Source organism: Erythrolamprus reginae, chromosome 2, assembly GCF_031021105.1.
Source record: "Erythrolamprus reginae isolate rEryReg1 chromosome 2, rEryReg1.hap1, whole genome shotgun sequence".
Classification (NCBI taxonomy): domain Eukaryota; kingdom Metazoa; phylum Chordata; class Lepidosauria; order Squamata; family Dipsadidae; genus Erythrolamprus; species Erythrolamprus reginae.
The window spans coordinates 337,720,265-337,737,352 of NC_091951.1; the positions used below are offsets into that span (position 1 = coordinate 337,720,265).

At 38.9% G+C, this 17,088-nt stretch overlaps 1 protein-coding gene across 1 annotated transcript in view; it reads right to left on the reverse strand.

Moving 5' to 3' along the window:
• The window catches only part of WDR7 (WD repeat domain 7), a 390,669-nt gene that overhangs the window by 96,653 nt on the left and 276,928 nt on the right, over positions 1–17,088 (reverse strand). The window contains exon 21 of the mRNA XM_070743517.1: positions 12,464–12,650. Coding sequence (XP_070599618.1) covers positions 12,464–12,650 — 187 coding nt within the window. The remainder of the gene's footprint in view (positions 1–12,463; positions 12,651–17,088) is intronic.

The following is a 17,088-nucleotide window of genomic DNA, read 5'->3' on the forward strand; positions in this document are numbered from 1 at the left end:
GTAAAAGTAATAAATGTCACTGTAGCTTGTATGTGTGGATTTGGGCAAGGATCACGGGGACAATAGTGGAACATCTGCTGCGCAGAGAGAAAACTCGGTCCTGTCAAAGGGATCAGACGGCAGCTGAAAAAAGCCTCCTGTGCAGAAGGAAAGCAAAAAGCAAAACCAGAGGAGTCAAAAGAAAGGATTTGTGGGGTAGAGGGGTAAACAGATTGACCTGGGGCAAAGACAGGGGGGGTTTTTTTAGATCCACCAGCAAATTATTTATTTTATTTTATTTTATTTTATTATTTTATTCAATTTAATTCAATTTATTAGATTTGTATGCCGCCCCTCTCCGAAGACTCAGGGCGGATTTTATTTTATTATTTTATTATTTTATTTTATTATTTTATTTTATTTTAATATTTTATTTATTTTATTATTTTATTTTATTATTTTATTCAATTTAATTCAATTTATTAGATTTGTATGCCGCCCCTCTCCGAAGACTCGGGGCGGATTTTATTTTATTATTTATTTTATTTTATTTTATTATTTTATTTTATTATTTTTTTATTCAATTTAATTCAATTTATTAGATTTGTATGCCGCCCCTCTCCGAAGACTCGGGGTGGATTATTTTATTTTATTTTATTTTATTTTATATTTATTTTATTTTATTATTTCCTTCCTTCCTTCCTTCCTTCCTACTTTCCTTCCTTCCTTCCTTCCTTCCTTCCGGTCATTTATTATTTTTCTAAATAATTTAAGGCGACAAACACACACGATACAAGCATGCAGAGAATGGTTTCTGATTTTTTTCTTCCCAACTATTTACTTGTTTCAGCTATATGAGATGCATGTTTTATAATAAAGCAACACCTCATATCTCTCTGTGTGTGTTTGTGGCTGTATTTCTGTTCTCTCCCTGTACATTTAGATGAGAATATGCAGTGGGGAGCATGAATGAAGCCTGACACGATTAGAAGGGAAGAAAGCTAAGAATGGGTGAGTCATCAGCACTGTGAACTGCTATCGAACTGACTACTACATAGGGATGTACTGGGGGAGTTTTTCTACAATATATTTCCCTGCTGGCCTTGGGTGAATCTGTTCCATTGCTCTTTCTTTCATTAGCTTTTCCCACCACAACAAGTTGTATCCATTCTGCTCAATTTCTGGATCGGGTTAGTGAACTTGGTTAAACAGCAACAGAAGTAATGCAAGTATATGAGTCACCAGAGGTGCTAAGTTGCTTACCATTTCTTTAAAATATTGTCAATCTCTTAAAATGTAGGGAGGAAAAAGGAAGGGAGGAGGGAGGGAAAGAAGGAAGGAAGGAAGAAAACACATACAGGCTGCTCAAAAAGATAAAGGGAACACCTAAACAACACAATATAACTCCAAGTAAATCAAACTTCTGTGAAATCAAACTGTCCACTTAGGAAGCAACACTGATTGACCGTCAATTTCACATGCTGTTGTGCACATTCAACTTTGTACAGAACAAAGTATTCAACGAGAATATTTCATTTATTCAGATCTAGGATGTGTTATTTGAGTGTTCCCTTTATTTTTTTGAGCAGTATATATATATATATGTTTTTTTTCTGTCAAATTACCCTGGTTTACCCAAGTATGGGAGGAGCTTCCTTTTGCCTCTCGGCCCAACCCAGGGTCATATCCAAGGATAGTTAATTAATTTTTTCATAACTGACAAACTATATTCTGTATGTGCAACATATTTTGGCTGAATTTGAAAATGAAGGGAGACTAGGATAGATCTATTTCGGCCTTGTTGTGGCCTCATCAGCTAGCCATACCTTCACTAGGACTTGAACTTGCAGCCTTTGTCTTGTAAAGCAGAGAATTAACCTCTAGGCTACCGGATCTCATCCTTTCAGCTTTGTACCAGGGAAGTGTTATATGTTTTTTCTGTTGAACCACCCTGATATACCTAAATATGGGAGGAGCTAATCAAATCAAATCCCAGTGAGGGTATGGCTAGCTGATGAAGCCACAACAAGGCCAAAATAGATCTATCCTAGTCTCCCCGCATTTTCAAATTCAGCAAAAATACGTGGTGTATGTATGTATGTATGTATGTATGTATGTATGTATGTATGTATGTATGTATGTCTTGAGTTATGCACATAATTCTCAAATCGAAAGCTCATTATGAAGTGATGAAATTCTAAAGTAATTCTGATGCAATTTGTAAAGTTTCCATGGTAGCAAACCAGACATACAGTATTAAAATTTGCATGTATTTTAATGCTCGACTACTAACTCACTGAAATTTCTACGAGAAAAATCATGGATTTTCTTCACGATCCTTTCACTCCCATTTGAAAACACCATAGCTTGACTTAATGCCAAATGATTAGTTTTTCTCTGGTTAGGCAATTCCAGAAGCATATAACTATTAGAATTCTTCTCTTACTAAATTTAGGCTTCCAGGGTTCTTTTCAATATTCAGCTACAATACGGTACATTTCCATATTAAGGAGTGTTGTGGTTAGCTCTGGCCCAGCTCCTGCCCCAAGGACTGTGGATATGGGGGAGACATCCACATGCTGCAGGCCTGTTTTGCCCCCCCCCCCCGGTGGAATCTGCTGATGAAGGCTCCTCTGACCAAGAAGACATGAGTGACAGGGAGGAGGAGAGTGTGACAGACAGCTCAGAAGGAGATCAATTATCTAGCTCCTCCTTGGATTCAGAACAAGAGTTAAGGATACAGCCACGCATGCGGAGAGCGATGCATAGGCAACAACAACTGAGAGATTATTATCAAAGAAAATGAGGCCACCTGTGGTTGGGTGGGGCTGTGGTAATTAGTGAAGGTTTGGCCATTGTGGAGGATTATCTGATTGTTGTGTTTAATGACTGCTTTACTGACTTTGACCTTTTGTGTGCTGATTTTTCCCCGCTTTGAAACTCAACCAGAGCAAAGTGTGTTTCCCTTTGTGAAAGAAGAAGGACTGTGAATTGCCTCACAGCTGCAAGCTAAGTATCACAGAAGTGATAAGGGACTTGTACAAATTACCAGTTTGTTTGGAGACCAGTGCTCTTTGCTATACCAAAAGAGGGCTTACTTTATGTGAATTTTCATTATAAAGAACATTGTTTTGAATTTTCAAACGTGTGTGTGTCTGAAATTTGTACCTGTGAATTTTTGGGAGGATTCTACCAGAGAGCCCGACAGAACAAGGACTCTCGCAAATTCCCGGCTATAATCGATTATTTAATGTGAAAAATGAAAATATTCCTGTTTTCAAAAAGCTCTCTTGAAAGAAACAGAAGCAAAACAAGGAATAACACTGGCAATTTTTTTTAGGTGAAACCTAATATCTAAATTAATAAATACATTTTGCTGCTTAATTACAAAGCATTAGACAAACTGCATCCCATAAGATGAATTAAACTCCATACTTATAACTGGAAACGGTGGGTCAGGAGGATGATTTCTACAATCTCTTTAAGCACAGAATCAAAGCTGAGTTAATACTAGTTAAATACTCTTAATTCTTCTTTGCAGTTAACACATTTTTCCATAATTTAACCTTTCTGAGGACGAAGGGTGGAGGTAGAAAAGGAGGAGGTGGGCGGGAGAAAGAACTGCCGAAAGTGAAAAGAAGAAATTCAAAGATCTGCACACTGCAGTTTAGCAATGTATTTTATTCAACACTTGCGCTCGCACTCACACACGCACACACCAAACACACAAAAAAGATAAACACTGCATGTGTTTTTCCTTTGTCAATAAATGTGAAGTGATTTTTCTTCCCCCCTCCGCCTCGGAACCACACGCTCGACATAAAAGCTCCTTTATAAACCATGCTTAACATCAGAGACAGAAGTGAGGCAGCTGTGCGCTGTTATTGTGTGCACGGTAAATCAGGCACAAAAAAAGGGGCAGCCCAGCAGGGCATCGGGAGGGTAAGATGGACACTTAACCCCCTGTACACATTGTTGCTCCATTTCTTTCCCTCTTAAGTCCCTCTGCAGCCAGTACAGTACCTGTCACGGATGTAACAGGCCATTTTCAATCTAAATCTTGTTATGGATTAATAAGCAAACACTTTCTCGCTTATTATGCAATTTATCATGATGAAAATTGCATTGGTCTCCTCAAGGCTACATGCTGATACATTCATTTATTCAGCAGCTCTGTATACGGAGGGCAATACTAATCTTTATGACAGCTAGAGGTATACCAGGGAGCCTAAAATAGCATCTCGAAAAACTATACTTTTGTCTTTCATGGAAGCTCTGCTCAAAACAGACACTTACCAAACCCTACAAACCTAGCTCTTCCCTAAGGAGACCAAAATATTTTACTTTTGCAATACCCGGTTTGGTAGTAATAACATACAGTTACTTCCCATTTCACTGAAACTAGAAATTAAATAGTGATAGATGCCTTATGATTTATCCTCTCCTGATATCAGCATCCTTTTTTTAAAAAAAATAAACTTTATTTAAACACACAAAACACAAACAATCAAACTCACACAGAAAAGAAACAGAAAACACACAAAACACAAACAAACTCATACAGAAAAGAAAGAGAAAACATTAAAATAAAAGTTGGGCAAATCTAATGGTGCTTATTTACTATTACATAGGTTATATTTACACACACACACACACACACACACATATATATACATACAAATATATATATTATATATACATACATACATACATACATATATATATATATATTTCCAAATGTAAAATAATGCACTTGGGGAAAAGGAATCCTCAATCTGACAATTGTATTGGCAGTTCTGTGTTAGCAAATACTTCAAAAGAAAAGGATTTAGGCGTAGTGATTTCTGACAGTCTCAAAATGGGTGAACAGTGCAGTCAGGCAGTAGGGAAAGCAAGTAGGATGCTTGGCTGCATAGCTAGAGGTATAACAAGCAGGAAGAGGGAGATTATGATCCCGCTATATAGAATGCTGGTGAGATCACATTTGGAATACTGTGTTCAATTCTGGAGACCTCACCTACAAAAAGATATTGACAAAATTGAACGGGTCCAAAGACGGGCTACAAGAATGGTGGAAGGTCTTAAGTATAAAACGTATCAGGAAAGACTTAATGAACTCAATCTGTATAGTCTGGAGGACAGAAGGAAAGGGGGGGGGGACATGATCGAAACATTTAAATATATTAAAGGGTTAAATAAGGTCCAGGAGGGAAGTGTTTTTAATAGGAAAGTGAACACAAGAACAAGGGGACACAATCTGAGGTTAGTTGGGGGAAAGATCAAAAGCAACATGAGAAAATATTATTTTACTGAAAGAGTAGTAGATCCTTGGAACAAACTTCCAGCAGACGTGGTAGATAAATCCACAGTAACTGAATTTAAACATGCCTGGGATAAACATATATCCATCCTAAGATAAAATACAGAAAATAGTATAAGGGCAGACTAGATGGACCATGGGGTCTTTTTCTGCCGTCAGACTTCTATGTTTCTATATTTCTATGTGTGTGTGTGTGTGTGTGTGTGTTTTCGTAGATTTTCACGGGTACAGGTATGACGGTCTTGGTATATTCGGGTTTCTTCCCGTGTAGGATTTTGAAATTTCTGGCGACGTTTCGACGAGGTCTCACTCGTCATCTTCAGGCTGGTGTTTCTGTCCTTGTTCTAAGGCGAACACCAGTGTTCGCCTTAGAACAAGGACAGAAACACCAGCCTGAAGATGACGAGTGAGACCTCATCGAAACGTCGCCAGAAATTTCAAAATCCATACATACATACATACATACATACATACATACATACATACATACATATGTAGATTGTTCTGAGCTCTGGTTTTGCCCCGTGTAATATTTTGAGTGTCTATGCGACGTTTTGGTGAAATCACATTCACCATCATCAGGCTGAAGTTATAAGCTTCGTGCTGCGATTCTCTGACATTTACTTCCCATATTATCTAATATTTATTAATTCTCTGATTTTACTTTTTTTCCCTTTTCTCCATGCAGTGATAAAACCTACTCCAACAGTTAATGTACTCTTGATCACGTATATTTTTATTATTTCTTTGGTTAAACTATCCATTTCTGCACACAATATGATTTCTTTTCAATTATATCTTCCTCAATAGGCAAATTTCCTTGATGATTTCAGACAGTGACCAAGTTTGTTTAAGGAAGGTAGCTAGAATATTCAACAACGGCAACACCTCAAGAATAATGCAATATAAAGAAACAACATTGCTCAATTGGAGAATATAACTGCCCACAATGTTTTGGGAACGGCACATATGTCCTCTATATAAAGCGGGTAATTTAATAAAAGGATCCCATCTAAAAATCAAATTTTCCGCCAATCAAAATTTAAACCCTGCATTTTTATTTGAGTTCATATAGCTTCAACCATATAACATATGTTCATATAAAAACATATGTTGAGGCTATGACTCTTTGAGGAAAACAATGGGAAAACTTTGATTTGCCCTCAATTAACAGAGACTTAACAACTATCTTACAACCTTTAAAAATCTGATAGGAAAAAAAGCATATTTATTTATTTATTTATTTATTTATTTATTTATTTATTTATTCATTTGTCCAATTCACAAATGCATAGGAAGAAAAATAGACATGTGATAATATAAAATATGAAAGTGAACTTAGAGGAGAGGATATATGAAAGGAAGAGAATATATAAGATAGGTGAAAGAAAGGAAAGACAATTGGACAGGGGACGAAAGACACACCAGTGCACTTATGTACGCCCCTTACTGGCCTCTTAGGAACCTGGAGAGGTCAATCGTGGAGAGTCTAAGGGAGAAGTGTTGGGGGTTAGGGGTTGACACAATTGAGTCAGGTAATGAGTTCCACGCTTCGATAACTCGATTGTTGAAATCATATTTTTTACAGTCAAGTTTGGCGCGGTTCGTATTAAGTTTGAATCTGTTGTGTGGTCTTGTGTTATTGCGGTTGAAGCTGAAGTAGTCATTGACCGGTAGGACGTTGCAGCATATGATCTTGTGGGCAATACTCAAATCGTGTTTTAGGTGCCGTAGTTCTAGGCTTTCAAGGCCCAGGATTGTTAGTCTATTTTCGTAGGGTATTCTATTTCGAGTGGAAGAGTGAAGGGCTATTCTGGTGAAGTATCCTTGGACATTTTCTAGGGTGTTAATGTCTGAGATGTGATATGGGTTCCAGACAGATGAGCAGTAGTCTAGGATGGGTCTGGCAAAAGTTTTGTAAGCTCTTGTGAGTAGAGTGAGATTGCCTGAGCAGAAGCTGCGTAGGATCAGGTTTAACAACTCTAGAGGCTTTTTTGGCGATATTGTTGCAGTGGGCTTTAGCACTTAGGTCATTCGATATTAGTATTCCAAGGTCTTTTACAGAATGTGGGTTAGCAGTGAGAGATTGTTTATTCACTTCGTATGTGCGGTTAGGATTCTTTTTGCCAATGTGGAGGGTAGAGCATTTGTAGGTTGATATCAAATGAGTCAGATGGAAAATGACTGAAGACATATTAATACATCCTCTTTAAATCATAATACAATTATTTTACGTGATGGATCATCATCATTATCAAAGAAGTTTTAGAATATGATTTTTAAGCAAATGTTACACAGATTAAAAACGTAATTCTTGTCCTAAAGATAATGTTTTGGTAAGTAATGTCAAATGATAACACTCTGCGAGATCCAGACAATAATCTTCAATTTTACATTAGTTTACTTAAAATGTTGATAATGACCTTAATGAATTCTACTTTTGTGACTTTTCTACATTTATGTTCAATACTGAATTTTAATGCATTGTTTCCTGTTTTGTGATTCTGAGTACAGTGTTCCCTCGATTTCTGCGGGGGATGCGTTCCGAGACTGCCCGCGAAAGTTGAATTTCCGCGAAGTAGGGATGCGGAAGTAAATACACCATTTTTGGCTATGGACAGTATCACAAGCCTTCCCTTAACACTTTAAACCCCTAAATTACCATTTCCCATTCCCTTAACAACCATTTACTCACCATTATTACTGGTACTCACCATCAGTGTTCCCTCTAATTTTTGGGGGGGGGGTGGGCGGAAAAGTATAGTGTCTGAGCGGCAGTCCCTTTGGGACTGGGCGGCACAGAAATAATAAATGAATGAATGAACGAACGAACAAACAAACAAACAAACAAACAAAAAACCCACCCTGTTTTGCCTCAGAGAATTTCAAAATAAAATACTGTACTGTGTGTCTATAACAGTGAGCTCATAATAGGGCAACTCTATCAATATCAAAATGCCACTTAAATAGTTGAGCTAGTTTCAAACTAGATTTTGATTTTCTTTCTCTCTTCCTTACTCCCATTCTTTTTCTTTCTCGTTTCCTTCCTCTCTTTTTCCTATCTGTTTCTCTCTCTTCCTCTCTTCCTCTCTCACTCTTTCCCTCTCGGCTTCTGGACAGGTTTGGAAAACCCTGAGTTGATGATGATTTTTAAGTGAGCGATTGCTCACTGCTCAGCTTAGAGGGAACTATGCTCACCATTGATAAAATACAGAAAATAGTGTAAGATAAAATACAGAAAAGATAGAATACAGAAAATAGTATAAGGGCAGACTAGATGGACCATGAGGTCTTTTTCTGCCATCAGTCTTCTATGTTTCTATGTTTCTTGAATAAGACACTTAGTGATCCTGATATTTATAAATATAATTATTTATTAACAATAATTATTATTTTTGTTATCTATTGGCAAAAATTATTAGTTTGGTGATGACATATGACGTCATTGGGTGGGAAAAACCGTGGTGTAGGAAAAAAACTGCGAAGTATTTTTTTAATTAATATTTTTTGAAAAACCGTAGTATAGGCTATTCGCGAAGTTCAAACCCGCGAAAATCGAGGGAACACTGTATATGCTAAAATCAGGGTAAAATGTTTAAATATAATTAATATTAATGAGAAGCATCATTGTACTATGTGTTAAATAATTCAGAAAAAGGGACAAAGAATCAAATTAGATAAGCTATGGCAAAAAATTTAGCTGAATTGGAGAACTCTTGGAGAAAGAAGCTTGACAAAGAAAATCAGGACTTGAATACATTTTTGGAAGACAATGGGGAAAATCCATTTACTTGAGGTTTTAAAAAGTTTTTTGACATTTTAGAACATATTGAAGAAATTTGGTAACAATCAAAATTGTATTTTATTAGATAAACGTTTTTAAAGATGAGGCCTTAGTTGTGCAGGAATAAAAGGGAAAGAAATAAAACTCAGCATATGACTTTGTTCTTCGTAATTCCCTAGAGGGAAATATTACTCTCTACATGGGGCTACCTTTGAAAAGTGTTCGGAAACTTCAGATCGTGCAGAATGCAGTTGCGAGAGCAATCATGGGCTTCCCCAAATATGCCCATGTTACACCAACACTCCGCAGTCTGCATTGGTTGCCGATCAGTTTCTGGTCACAATTCAAAGTGTTGGTTATGACCTATAAAGACCTTCATGGCACCGGGCAAGAATATCTCAGGTACCGCCTTCTGTCGCACGAATCCCAGCGACCGATTAGGTCCCACAGAGTGGGTCTTCTCCGGGTCCCGTCAACCAAACAATGTCGCTTGGCGGGACCCAGAGGAAGAGCCTTCTCTGTGGCGGCCCCGACCCTCTGGAACCAACTCCCCCCCAGAGATTAGAATTGCCCCCACCCTCCTTGCCTTTCGTAAGCTGCTTAAAACCCACCTCTGCCGCCAGGCATGGGGGAACTAAGATACACTTTCCCCCTAGGCCTTCACAATTTTATGTATGGTATGTTTGTATGTATGATTGGTTTTTATATAATGGGTTTTTAACTGCTTTTTTAGTATTGGATTTTGTTGCACTGTTTTACTGCTGTTGTTAGCCGTCCCGAGTCTGCGGAGAGGGGCAGCATACAAATCCAATAAATAATAATAATTAATAATTAATTTTCAAATACAAAATACATTTCAATATTATAGTTTATTATGTCTTTTATCTAGTATAGTAAAAATGGACCAAGAATTTTATGTTTTATGAGGCAAGAATTAAGCACTCAGATAATTCAAATTATAGAGAACGATAATTTTAAAAGGCTTTTATAACCATCATAAATGGAAAGGATTTTTTTTTCATAGCTCAGAGAATGTGAGCAGAAGGACAATGATTAATTCTTCCTTCCTCCAGAAAGCAGGAAGATACTTAAGTAAAAATATAATTTTTGCACAATTAGGCTGAAAACTGTCTGGAATAGCTTGGCTCGTCTAATCATTGTGATAACTGCACACTATTTTTATATCTTTATCTATGAAAAAATATTTTTATTTATTTTGATTTTATAGTTTTATTGATTTTTCTTCTCATTAATTTATCATTTTTTTTAGATTTTTCTATTTATCAGATACTTCATGTTTACTGCACATCTTAAGAGATGATACTGAGATAGTTTATATACATGGACCAGGATAATTTTTACTACATTTTAAAATCCTCTGATTAGGTTCTACAATTAGACATAATGCATATTTATTTTTTTGGTTGCGTTAGGCATATGTTAAATTTTAAAAAAAGTTTATTTAGGTATGATTTTACAATAGTTTGAAAATATATGGATACATGCAATTATGCTAGCATTTTTGAAAAATTAAAACCATGAAAAGTGTAAATTTTTTCACTGTTATTGCAAATAGATTCTTCTTATCATACTTTTTCTGAATTAAAAAAGTCTTGCTATTTGTTGTGGTTAGCTCTGGCCCAGCTCCTGCCCCAAGGAATGTGCAGATGGATGTGGGGAAAACATCCACATGCCGCAGGCCTGTTTTGCTCCTGATGGAATCTGCCGACGAAGCCTCCTCTGACCAAGGAAGTGTGAGTGACAGGGAAGAAGGGAGTTTGGCAGACAGCCCAGGAGGAGATCAATCATCTGTATCATCCTTGGATTCTGAACAAGAATTAATGACACATCCATGCATGCGTAGAGTGATGCATAGGAGACAACAACTGAAGGATTATTACAATAGAAAATGAAGCCACCTGTGGTTGGGTGCGGCTGCTGTAATTAGTGCTACAGATAAAAGGTGTTTTAGCCTCATGGCAGTTTATCTGATTCATTGTTTCGTCAATATCGTGGTTTTTGTGCTGTTCAAGATTGTGTGTGGACTCTCTGGACTTTAGAATTGGACTCAATTTTCCAGTTATTGGGTGAGCAATTGGACTGCATTTAACCTGTGCCTTGTGTGTACCAGAAAATCCCTTTGACATTTAAAAGGGGAGCTGTTTCTGTTTTTCTGTTTATAAAAACTTTTGGGTTTTTCTTTTATCATGTGGAGTGTGTCTTCCTGGACTAATTACCCTGTAATTACGGGTGGTTGAAACCCGCCGGCAGAAGAGCTATGATAACCTTTTTTTAAAAAATAATCATAATTCATAATGGCACCTAACTTTAGCTTACACAAGAGGAATGTTCCACCAAATTAATAATTTTGGAAACAGATTGCGTTTTGATCGTGGTTTATGATTATATCCACTGTGCTATCATATTAATAAGATACAGAGTAATGATAGCTCACGATCCTTTCCATACATCTGGTATACTTTCCATATATAAATGAAAATAACTTTTTAGATGGATCTCCTCCACAGGTTTAGCATACCTTGTTTCACATATCTCAAGTTAATAAAGGAAGATCAGGTTTAGTTCCCCATCTATCCCCTCATCCAAGTCGGATACCAGCATTGGCTGCCGATCAGTTTCCGGTCACAATTCAAAGTGTTGGTTATGACCTTTAAAGCCCTGCATGGCATTGGACTAGAGTACCTCCAGAACCGCCTGCTACCGCATGAATCCCAGTGACCGATAAGGTCCCACAGAGTTGGCCTTCTCCAGGTCCCGTTGACCAAACAATATCGTTTTGCGGGCCCCAGGGGAAGAGCCTTCTCTGTGGCAGCCCCGGCCCTCTGGAATCAACTCCCCCCGGAGATTAGAACTGCCCCCACACTCCTTGTCTTTTGTAAATTACTCAAGACCCATCTATACCGCCAGGCATGGGGGAGTTGAGACACCTTTGCCCCAGGCTTTTTAAAAAATATTTATGTTTGGGTATGTATATGTTGTTTGCTTTTTTAAATATGATAGGGTTTTATGTGCTTTTTAATATTAGATTTGCTTTCGCTGGAATATTATTTTTATTATTGTTGTGAGCCGCCCCGAGTCTTCAGAGAGGGGTGGCATACAAATCTAATAAATTGAATTGAATTGATGAAGATGTTGAAGAGTATTGGGTCTAAAACAGAACCACTGCACATTTCTCTCCATGTAGATGCAATTCCATTGAGGACTACATATTGAGTGCTTGTAGTGTACTCATGGAACTGACAGCCAATCAGAAACCGGACCGTGGCAAACACAATGCAAATGTCTCCATCAAAAACAAGGGAGGCTCATCGTACATAAAACATTTCTCCTTCTTAATCAAATAAGAGATAAACGCTTACTTTGAAAGTTGCTTTTCGGCATCCGCGCAGAGTTCCAGAAGGCCCATCAGCACAGCGGACACGTCCATATAAGGCTCCCACACTGTAAACCCTCTCCCAATGAGGTCAATGGCAGTTCTTCGAATGGTGCTGTGAGGAGGAAGCTTCGGAGTGGGAGGTTGCAGCAGGAGGTAGGTCAAAGCTTTGCCTGGCGAACAAGAGATGTTACGAAGCCAGAGTTAGGAAAACAAGATCTAAATGTGGTATATTTATGATTTGGACAGACTGGAAGCTTATGGGGTTACTGGTTAAGAGTTCCTCTATCCAATTAGCTAACTGAGACCCAAAGTAAAAATGTAGGCCGATAAGGTCCCACAGAGTTGGCTTTCTCCGGGTCCCGTCAACCAAACAATGTTGTTTGGCGGGCCCCAGGGGAAGAGCCTTCTCTGTGGCGGCCCCGGCCCTATGAAATCAACTCCCCCCAGAGATTAGAACGGCCCCCACCCTCCTTGTCTTTTGCAAATTACTCAAGTCCCACCTTTATCACCAGGCATGGGGGAATTGAGACATCCTCCCCCAGGCTTCTATATTTTATGTTTGGTATGTATGTGTTGTATGGTTTTAATTGCTGGGGTTTTAGATATGTTTTATTTTTTAATATTAGATTTGTGTCACTGTTATATTGTTTCTATTATTGTTGTGAGCCGCCCCGAGTCTTCGGAGAGGGGCGGCATACAAATCTAATAAATAATAATAATAGTAATAAGCAGGTTTGTATGTATGTATGTATGTATGTATGTATGTATGTATGTATGTATGTATGTATGTGTTTATGTATGTATAAAAATAATGGAAAGCTATTCCTTCTTATATCTCATATGCCATGTGTTGCATTAAGCTAGAGGAAAGAGAGAGAGTGTGTGTGCGTGTGTGTGTGAGAGAGAGAGAAAGTCATCACCATAATTGAGGCCAAAAGTTTGGTTGTTAAGCAAGAGCATTGTTAAGTGAGCTTTGCTACATTTTACAAGTTGGCCATGCCCTCCCAGTTATGTTAACAAGCCATGCCCACCTGAAGTCATGCCTACCAGACCCCCAAGCCACACCTACAAAAAAATGGCATGCCCACTGAACCGGTAGGGAAAATATTCACATTTCATCCCTGTCCCAGAGCCAAAGGTCAGTTGGCTGGCAGGCATATGTACGCTGGAACTGAGCTAGTGCAACAGCTTGTGTGCTGGGAGATATGGCTCCATTTGCTACCTATGGCATGCGTGCCATACAAACTGTGCCATAGGTTTGTATAGGGTTTGCTGCCTAAGCAGGGAGTTAGGCTAGAAGACCTCCAAGGTCCCTTCCAACTTTGGTGTTCTGTTCTGTTCTATTTCTACAGTCATTTGCATTGTGGGAAATTGTGATGTTATCTATATATCCATATAGTCATCTCCTATTTTGGTGATTTAATTTAATTTAATTTAATTTAATTTAATTTAATTTAATTTAATTTAATTTATTTATTTGATTTGTATGCCGCCCCTCTCCGTAGACTCGGGGAGGCTCAAAGAATACAATAAGACAATTCACAACAAATCTAATAAATTTTAAAAAACATTATTAAACCAGTCATACACACAGTCACACCATACATAAATTTTATAGGCCCGGGGGAGGGAGGTGGAATGCCTCAATTCCCGCATGCTTGACGGCAGAGGTGAGTTTTAAGGAGTTTCTTGAAGGCAAGGAGGGTGGGGGCAGTTCTAATCTCCGGGGGGAGCTGGTTCCAGAGGGTCGGGGCCACCACAGAGAAGGCTCTTCCCCTGGGACCCGCCAGACGACATCCAGATTCTATGGACTAGGTGTCTCCACATATTCTGATTTTACACTGCTTTGTGATGTTTCAATACACTGCCTGGTGTCAGCTTTGATGGTGTCCATCATATTCTTCCTTTTATCACTAACTCTTCCAAACCTAACTGTGTGAGAGAAGGGATTCTAACTCACGGCATATTAATGCCTGTATAAAATTCAGCTCTACCTTTCTCCAACCCAGTAACCTTAGAATGTGCAGAATTAAAAATCACATAATCCAGGATTTTAGGATTAGAATTCAAGGTATCTCTCAATCGAATTAAAGGGTGGGGGCGTGTTCTGTCGAGCTCTCTGGTAGAATTCTCCCAAAAATGCACAGATACAATTTCAGACACACACATGTTTGAAAATTCAAAACAATGTTCTTTATACCAAAAATGCAAATAAACATAGCATTCTTTTTGTATAGCAAAGAGCACTTGTCTCCAAACAAATTGGTAATTTGTACAAGTCCCTTATCAGTTCTGTGATACTTAGCTTGCAGCTGTGAGGCAATTCACATTCCTTCTTCTTTCACAAAGTGAAACACACTTTGCTCTGGGTTAGTTTCAAAGTGGGGAAAAATCAGCACACAAAGATCAAAGTCAGCAAAGCAGTCATTAAACACAACGATCAGATAATCCTCCACAATGGCCAAACCCACAGGCTGCTATTTATAGCAGCCTCACTAATTACCACAGCCCCACCCAACCACAGATGGCCTCATTTTCTTTGATAATAATCTCTCAGTTGTTGTTGCCTATGCATCTCTCTCCGCATGTGTGGCTGTATCATTAACTCTTGTTCTGAATCCAAGGAGGAGCTAGATAATTGATCTCCTTCTGAGCTGTCTGCCACATTCTCCTCCTCCCTGTCACTCATGTCTTCTTGGTCAGAGGAGCCTTCATCAGCAAATTCCACCGGGGGCAAAACAGGCCTGCAGCATGTGGATGTCTCCCCCACACCCACAGTCCTTGGGGCAGGAGCTGGGCCAGAGCTAACCACAACAGGGCTTAGGGAAGCTTCATTAGCCTTCATTTAAGAAGTGGGAGATAGAGAGATTGTGATAAAATGGCAAGCAGAAGGCTAAATCTGAGATTTCTTTTAGCCAGACTTTTACCTGCTATATGGAAATTGCGGGGAGTCAGAAAGTTTTGCTTATCTACTGAAAATATCTCAAACATATACCAACAACTCTGATCACTTCTGATTTAAAAATTCTTTTCATATGATTGGAAAATCTTTAGAGCAAATAATTAATAAAAATCTCACGAGAATGTAAACAAGGGTGGCCTTATAGACATGGCTGTTCAATCTTTTCTTAAAAGAATCAAATAAGGTAGGCCACAACCAATCCATTATCCATCTCTAAACTCAATTTTCTTTCTCTGCTAATTTATTTTTTTTTAAAAGTTCATTCGTGGAAGGCAAAATTGGGATTTTTGGACTAGCAGGCACAATTATTTTACTTTTTTGTTCTTTTACTGTTTATGATGTTTGATTTTGGGTCATTGTTGTGAATTGCTCAGAGCCGTGGTTTTAAGATTGGCAGGCAAACAAACCTTTTAAAGAGATAAATAAATAAGTGTGTGACTTGCCTAGATATTAATGGCTGTCTTGCAAAGATGGGGAGTTACAAACTGGTAGAGAAAAATGTCCAAAGATACTTCACCAGAAGAGCTGTTCACTCCTCCACTCGAAACAGAATACCCTACGAAAGCAGACTATCAATCCTAGGTCTAGAAAGCTTAGAACTACGTCGCCTAAAACACGATCTAAGTATTGCCCACAAGATCATATGCTGCAACGTTCTACCTGTCAATGACTATTTCAGCTTCAATCGCAACAACACAAGAGCACGCAACGGATTCAAACTTAATATTCACCGCTCCAAACTTGACTGTAAAAAATATGACTTCAGCAACCGAGTTGTCGAAGCGTGGAACTCATTACCCGACTCAGTAGTGTCAACCCCTAACCCCAAACATTTTTCCCTTAGACTATCCACGATTGACCTCTCCAGGTTCCTTAGAACAGTGTTTCCCAACCTTTTTTGGGCCGCGGCACATTATTCACATTTTCAAAATCCTGGGGAACACTGAACCGGGGTGGGGGTGGAGGGGTGGCTAAAGAAAAGTTTTGACAAAAAAAAAATCTTCCTCCATTTCGCTCTATTTCTCCCTCACTCTTTCTCTCTCTTCCTTCCTTCCCTTCTTTCTCTTTCTCCATCCCTCTTTCTTTCTTCCTCTCTCTTTTGCTCTCTTTCTCTCTCCCTCCTTCCCTCCCTATATGTCTTTCTCTCTCCCTTGCTCTCTCTGCCTCTCTTGCTATCTCTCTTTCATTCTCTCTCTTTTTCTCTCTCTTTCTCTCTCTCTTGCTATCTCTTTCTCTCTCTCTCTGTCTCTCTTTCTCTTTCTCTGTCTCTCTTTCTCTCTCTTGCTAGCTCTCTTTCTTTCTCTCTCTTTCTCTTTCTCTCTCTCTCTCTCTGCCTCTCTTGCTATGTCTCTCTTGCTCTCTCTCTCTCTCTGCCTCTCTTGCTCTCTCTCTCTTTCTCTCTCTTCCTTTCTTCTCTGCGGAGGCCGGCGAAGGTTTTTCTTATTTTAAATGTTCCGGGTGGCAGGTGGATGCGGAGCCCGCACGCACACACCCCCGACATTCCAAATCCTGCCTCAGCTGTGAGAAGAAAAAAGTGCTCGGTGAAGGGACTGCATGCAAGAGGGGCCGGGCGGGCTTTAGCAGCCCGATGAGGAGGATGAGAAGCCGCTGCAGCCACCCCCAATCCCCCCCCTTCCCTGGGTACC